At 41.6% G+C, this 7,500-nt stretch overlaps 2 protein-coding genes across 2 annotated transcripts in view; one reads left to right on the top strand and one right to left on the bottom strand.

Annotated features, from left to right (window-relative positions):
• The window catches only part of LOC133472131 (gastrula zinc finger protein XlCGF17.1-like), a 4,563-nt gene extending 2,286 nt beyond the window's left edge, over window positions 1–2,277 (bottom strand). The window contains exon 1 of the mRNA XM_061762534.1: window positions 1,835–2,277. Within this exon, the coding sequence (XP_061618518.1) occupies window positions 1,835–1,940 (106 nt within the window). The 5' untranslated portion in view covers window positions 1,941–2,277. The remainder of the gene's footprint in view (window positions 1–1,834) is intronic.
• A 1,595-nt stretch (window positions 2,278–3,872) lies between these two features.
• Window positions 3,873–7,500, top strand: part of LOC133472108 (zinc finger protein 501-like) — an 11,200-nt gene continuing 7,572 nt past the window's right edge. Inside the window, exon 1 of the mRNA XM_061762498.1 lies at window positions 3,873–4,342. Coding sequence (XP_061618482.1) covers window positions 4,150–4,342 — 193 coding nt within the window. The 5' untranslated portion in view covers window positions 3,873–4,149. The remainder of the gene's footprint in view (window positions 4,343–7,500) is intronic.

Raw genomic sequence — 7,500 nt, 5'->3', positions numbered from 1 at the left:
GGACACACAAAAAAAGTCAAGCTTTGCTCAGCCAACTCATACTTTATTATTACGGTGCCAAAGAGGAGTATCCTGCAGGAGGATTAATTGAAAAAAGAGCCATTAAAAAAACAAAATAATTGCCATTTTAGTAATCCCTCGTTACTCAGAGGGGATAATGCAGTGAATAGCAAAATAAATAAAAAAGAACACAAGTAGATGATGCGGCCCTAAAGATGTATATAATTGCTTAGGTTAATAGTTGAAACCACATGTAAAACTGTAATTACGAAACACGAAACAATATCAAATGTATGTTGGCCCGCCAGAACATAGCGCATGTGCCGCTAAAACTACAAATCCCAGAATGCTTTGCTAGTGTGTTGGCTCATCATTCGAGACCGGTAAGCACCTTCTGCTTTTCTGGTGCAGTCATTCGCAACTATGCTACCAATCTCCTCGGGCAAATTTACACCTCCCCTCCTCAATCATGGCCAAACAAAAGATGAGAAACAGGAGCTTTCAAGAAAGGTGGGAGGGAGATTATCTGTTCACAACAGATTTTAGATTTCAGATCTACAAATTGTATCTATTTAAATGAGAAACAAATGTGTCTTATATTGCACATTTGATTTCTCATGTGTTGATAATAAAATCTGCTTACTCCAGATTCAGTTAAGTTTGTTTTCATATGAAAAGGTTTAACATTACATATCTGGAGAGAAGGGAAAACATGAAAAATGAGAGTAAATTTTAAAAAAATATTCAGTTTGGCTTGCGACGTCCTTAATTTTGACAGCACTGGTTTAAACTATAAATACATCTCAAGGTATGATCCCAAAGCACACACACAAACTCATCACACATTAACATTATACACACACGTGTGTGTGTATATATATTATACACACGTGTGTGCCTGTGTGTGTATTTATATATATATATATATATATATATATACACACACACACGCCTCACTCAGCCACTCTCTCATTTTCTCCTCGTCCATCCAGCCCTTTTGATTGGCCTTAACGATGACTTTGGCTGGAAACTTTTTTTAGGCAGCGTCTTCCTCTTAAAAATCACCATAGGTGGCAGTTTCTGCCCATTACCATGGCAACCAAGCACAACAGTAAAAGCCGACTTCTCGTGCCCCGTTGTGCGTATCGCTACTGTGGTGGTCCCCTTCTTCTCTACAGTGTGGTTCAACGGGATGTCGAAAGTGAGCAGCACCTCTCCATGTAGGTGATGTAGTTGGGGTGGATGTGTTTGTCGGCAATCTTTTTACTGCAGTAGGAGCGGAAGATGGCCAGTTTTCCTTGTAATCCGCCGGAAGTTGCTGCGCCACAGTAGTCTTTGCCCAGATGGATAGATGGCGCCGTTTCATAAAACGAAAGCACCAAGACGGACCTCCTTGAAAATGTTCAATTTTCATTTCTTCTGCAAGCGTTATTGCCCTCAGTCAAATGGTGACTGTAGAGACGCTTCTCCCGGCTGTTCTTTGCTCATTAATCCATTGCTCGAGTTGGTCTTCCAAACAAAAGGTGCTCTGTTCTGAGTTGTTTAACATATGCAGATGTAAATACCATGAATTAAAAGCTGGAACTCTGAACTATTGTCTCATATTCATATTCATCTGAAACCCAAATGTCTTCAATAGACAACAAAAACAAAGGCATTGACCTTCCTGTTCCAATACCTTTGGAGGGGACTGCCTGCGATTATGCACATGGCCAGCAGGTGGTTTCGTGTGCACATATGAAGCATCAAGAAATGAACCATTACTCGAACCAATGGCAGAAGTGTTACGATGCTTCATCACGCCATCACTACTATAATGAGTGAACACATTTACCTGCTCGGTGTGGTTCATCTTGGGGCTTGAAAACAGCGTCCAGTAGTTGACGTTGTCGCTCGTTGTCTTTTGTTGGTGAAAGTTTCTCCTCGTATGGTGTTGTCATACTTGTCGCACAATCACTACACTATCACTATCACTATCTCTCTCTCTCTCTCTCTCTCTCACACACACACACTTTCGCGACGTTTTGCTTACTTCCGCGTCACTTTGTTTGCAACAAGCCAACTAAACTAAAATAAGTCGATAAGCTTCAAAGTGTACCGAGACGAGTTTTGAAGGGATTATTTAGGGACGTTTGCTGTGCTTACCACATACAATGAATGGCACCGACAAAATAGCAAAAGCGTAAACATACTTGACAAGCTCACTACACGTCTTCCCCGTGATCTCTTGCTAACTTCCGCGTTTCGTCTTTCTTCTTTTTTCGACTTTCTTTTGGCGGTTGGCAAACAACTTTTGTTGCATTAGCGCCATCTTTTGAAAGGGAGTGTGGGTCCGGATTGTCCTTTTTGTGTTTAATGGCGGTTTGCAAACTATGACGGTACTGCATTACCGCCACCCAATCATCTGTAATGATTACTGCTTTGATTCACCATCTCAATTGTTAATTTTCATAAAACAAAATATGTATAAAAGATCTCAGAATATAATTCTCTTAAATTAGCTATTTTACACTTCATAATGACCTATTACATTAAATGTTTACCCATAAGAATATATGTTTAGTTGTATGTTTTTTTTTGTTTAATCTTTATATTTAGATTTTGGACTTTGTTAATTTAGCTTTTTGCCTCAATGATATTTGGTTTCGTTTTTTTGGGGAGGTTTTGTAAGTCCTTTTTTGAGATTCTGGCACTCCCGCCTTGCCTCTCTGCAATTGGGTCCTCCACTTTCTTGCCTTAAACAGTTTAAACTTGAGCCTAACAGATGGTTTCTCAACCTTGATATTCAGTGAACAGCGTATTAATTTATCTGGAATCACAGTTAGGAATCATGGGAAATTAATTAGTGGGTCATTAGTCAAAGCAAAAATTGAACAATCAAATTAACAGTAGTATAGGAAAAGCAGAAGCCGAAGTAATAATTAAAAATAAAATCAAGAAGATATGACAAAGCAAATTTGATAATATAGGAGAAAAATAAGACAGATCTGTGTCAAAACGACCCTCACAAAGCTGTCAGGAAACATTCTGGATTAAATAAAACTTGTTTTTTATTGTGGGAAATCGTGAAAATAAATGAACTATTTTAATGAAATATTTTCAACTCAGGGCGGCACGGTGGCGACTGGTTAGATCGTCAGCCTCACAGTTCTGAGGACCCGGGTTCAATCCCCGGCCCTGCCTGTGTGGAGTTTGCATGTTCTCCCCGTGCCTGCGTGGGTTTTCTCCGGGCACTCCGGTTTCCTCCCACATCCCAAAAACATGCATTAATTGGAGACTCTAAATTGCCCATAGGCATGACTGTGAGCGCAAATGGTTGTTTGTTTCTGTGTGCCCTGCGATTGGCTGGCAACCAGTTCAGGGTGTACCCCGCCTCCTGCCCGATGATAGCTGGGATAGGCTCCAGCATGCCCGCGACCCTAGTGAGGAGAAGCGGCTCAGAAAATGGATGGATGGATGGATTTTCAACTCAAAATGTAAATATGAAGAGTATAAATATGAAGTGAACAAAATAGCAAATTAAAGTAAAAGATAACATTATGAGACATTTATTTGCATATCTGTGGATAACGACTAGAAAAAGAATATAAAAAGTGAAGCTTTTTCAGTATCTCAATTTGCCGTAGGTGTGAATGTGAGTGCGACTGTTTTTTGTTTCTATGTGCCTCGCGATTGGCTGGCGACCAATCCAGGGTGTACCCCGCCTTTCGCCCGGAGTCAGCTAATTTAGGGGCCAGCACGCCCGGGACCCTAGTGTGGGATAAACGGTACGGAAAATGGATGGCTGGATGTTTCATGTCGATGCAAACTGAAGCAGTACTATTGAAAATCACTGGGTGGCGGTAACGCACTAATACAGTTTGTAAACCGCCGGTACACAAACGAAGAAGAAGCTGCAAAAAAGAAACAAAGAAGAAAAATGGCTGAGGATGAACATTAGCATTGAGAAAACCAATGTCCCTGTTAATGCGTTCATTGCTGGGTCTTTTCTTCTGTATTCAGAATGTGTTTATATTTGGTATAACACTGTAAAACATAGTTGTTGTTTTTTTCCTGACCGCCTGAAGGCCCCTCAAGATTAGCTTAGCTTGCTCGCTGTGAACAAAGAGGTCGAGTGTGAGTGGAAAGTGTTGTGATTGTCGTGTGAAAATGTGCAAAGTGCAAATGCTGAGAGCGTTGCTGAATCAGCGACTAAGTGCGGCCGTTGACGAAATATTTGTAGTGTTCCAAAGAACAATAGCAGAGTACGAGGAGGAACTTTGTCGTACAAAAGCGGAGAACGAGCGACAACGTCAAATTTTGGACGCTGTTTTCAAGCCTTCGTTTGGATCAAACAGAGCAGGTTTGTTCACTTCTCTCACTTGTTCTTTGGCTTTCTATTTTCCCCTTTAACTGAAACTTACGAATTGTTAGTTCTGTTTGGGTTTTAAATCTCTGCTCAGGTCTTCACTTTGTTTGCATGTTCTACATGTGCTTACTTGACTTTTCTTCCACATTCCATCTCAAAACGTGCATATTAGCTTCATTGAAGACTGAATTGTCCACAGGTGTGAATGTGAGCGTGACAGAGTCACAAGGAAGTCTCAAGTCATAACCTTTAAGTCTCAAGCAAGTCCCAAGTCACTATGGGGGGGAAAAAAATCAAGTCAAGTCATTACTTGGTATCAGCAAGTCAAGTCATGCAATCTTGCTCCAGTCGCAACTTATATTGGAGTGGTAATAAAATGTTTTTACACAACCCCCCCCCCCCCCCCCCCCCCCATAAATCGTAACATAAAAAACGTATTCACACCCTATAAAAGTTAAATGAACAACTGAGGTTATGATTGATTGAATTCATTGTACTGAATTGTTTTAACGTATTTCAAACTCAATTGAACTGAACTTTATTTCTGAACAAACTATGTTGTGTACTTTGTGATGACAGCGTTGTAACTTGTATGGTACTTAAGAGAACACAATTAAGCAAAAGCCAAGACTGTTGTCTGTTGGTCAAATATAATTAGATGTGTATCCAATGGGCTACTGGAGAATGAAGAGATTTAGAATTAAGGCAATAATACATGACATGAATATATAAAAAAAGTAATGTGAACAAAATCTGCATTCCTCCTGTGTCCACTTTAATTAAATCACTCAGTCGGGTTTGTTAATTTATTTAGAAGCACTGACTCTGGACAGTTGACAATGGTCATTAAATTATGTTTCATATGCTGTGGTCTCAATTTAAAAAAAAATAGTGCAGAAAGCTTTATCACAGAGCCAGCACAACAGATGACATTTTAATGGTGAAACTTCAGTGTGGCTAATCATAATCTTTGAGACAAGCATATGCTACTGGCAGGATTAACCAGGTAGCCTCAGCGGTGGTGGTGGGGTAGGATTGCGCCCGCGGCAACCGAAAGGTGCGGCCGCCGCGACTAAGACGGGAGGAGGAGGAGAGCCGGAATGAAAAAGTCCGTGCTCATCCATCTGGGGCTGGCTGGTGAAAGTGTGTGCTCACCGGGAGGCCCGCCACGGGTTAACGGCAGATGCCAATAGGGGGTGGCGCGGCGGCTGATGGCGGGCACGAGAGGAGGACCTCTGTGCGGAGGGAGACGTGGCATCTGGGTCTCGCCGGGGAGTGTGGCCAACCGAGGCGGCGCGCGAGCGAGCGCCACCTTCGGAGGCCGGGTATGTGAACCCGAAGGCTGGAGGAACCGCCCACCCGAGCACCGGCACCAGGCTGACCATTTTAATCGTCCTAAACCAGTCTATGAAACTTAATGTTTGACCAGCTAGCTAAACGGTTAATTTAGCTTACTTGTCTTCGTGAGTTTTGTAGTGACGGATGAAGTTTGACCTTGTTGTTGTGTTTTTCATGCTCTATTTGCAAGCAATGCAGGTTGCCATACTCTTTTTGCAGACTTAATCGAAAACATAAAAGCCTTAAATCTAAATTGTATCATCTTTGGAACTCCTTCCATTGTTGTTCATGCAAGTGGCTATGACACACTGGCAAGTGCACAACAACAATATACACTGTATACAATATTCAATATATACTGTATAAAATATTAAGTTACCTGGCCCCATGTGAAAAAGTAATTACCCTCCTTGTTAAGTCATGAATTGTGGCTAATCACAATTTTTGGTTAACTTTCACTCATTACAACCAAGTCTGATTACCTCTAGACACGTTCAATCAAGATGTCACTTAAATGGAATCTGTCCCGATAAGATCAAGTCAGACAAAATATTTAAAGAGCTGTAACAACATGGCACAATCCAGAGAAATTCCAGAACAGTTGAGAAAGAAAACAATTGACATCTATCAGTCTGGAAAGGGTTACAAAAGCCACAAAGGAACTCGGAACAACTTCTAAAGAACTGCAGGCTTCACTTGCCTCAGTTAAGGTCAGTGTTCATGACACAAAAATAAGGAAGAGACTGGGCTAAAATGGCATCCATGGCAGAGTTCCAAGGCAAAAATCACTGCTGACCAAAAAGAATGTAAAGGCCTGTCTTACTTTTGCCAAAAAAAAATATCCGAATGGTTCCCAATACTTTTGAAAAAATATTATATGGAGTGACGAGATGAAAATGTAACTTTTTGGAAGGTGTCTCGTTACATCTGGCTTAAATGTAGCACAGCATTTCAGAAAAAGAACATCATACCAACAGTCAAACATGGTGGTAGTAGTGTGAATGGTCTTGGGCTGCTTATATCCTTCAGGACCTGGACAACTTGAAATCATGAATTCCTGAAGGAGAAATGTTAATCCATCAGTTCATGACATCAAGCTGACGTGCACTTGGGTTCTGCAGCAGGATAACGATCCAAAACACACCAGCAAGTCAACTTCTGAATGGTTAAAAAAACAAAATGAAGGTTTTGGAGTGGCCAAGTCAAAGTCCAGAGTTTAATCCGATTGAAATGCAGTGGCACAACCTGAAAGAGGCCGCTGATGTTCTAAAACCCTCCATGTTTACTGAATTCCAAAAATTCTACAAGGAAGAGTGGGCCAAAATATGTGAACGACTCATTGCAAGTTATAGAAAAACACGTGATTTCAGTTGTTGCTGCTGAGGATGGCTCAACCAGTTACTGGTTTCGGGGGCCATTCATTTTTTCACACAGTGCCAGGTAACTTTGAATTTTCCCCTTAATAAATTAAATCACCATTTAAAAACAGCATTTTAAGTTCATTTATCCATCCATCCATTTTCTGAGCCGCTTCTCCTCACTAGGGTTGCGGGCGTGCTGGAGCCTATCCCAGCTATCATCGGGCAGGAGGCGGGGTACACCCTGAACTGGTTGCCAGCCAATCGCAGGGCACATACAAACAAACAACCATTCATACTCAGAGTCACACCTAGTCTTCAATTAATGCATGTTTTTGGGATGTGGGAGGAAACCGGAGTGTGCAAACTCCACACAGGTGGGGCCGGGGATTGAACCCAGGTCCTCAGAACTGTGAGGCTGACGCTCTAACCAGTCGCTCACCGTGCCACCCATTT

Source organism: Phyllopteryx taeniolatus, chromosome 2 (assembly GCF_024500385.1).
Source record: "Phyllopteryx taeniolatus isolate TA_2022b chromosome 2, UOR_Ptae_1.2, whole genome shotgun sequence".
Lineage (NCBI taxonomy): Eukaryota > Metazoa > Chordata > Actinopteri > Syngnathiformes > Syngnathidae > Phyllopteryx > Phyllopteryx taeniolatus.
The sequence above is the reverse complement of the archived record's forward strand: the minus strand, read 5'-3'. Positions and strand labels throughout refer to the sequence as shown.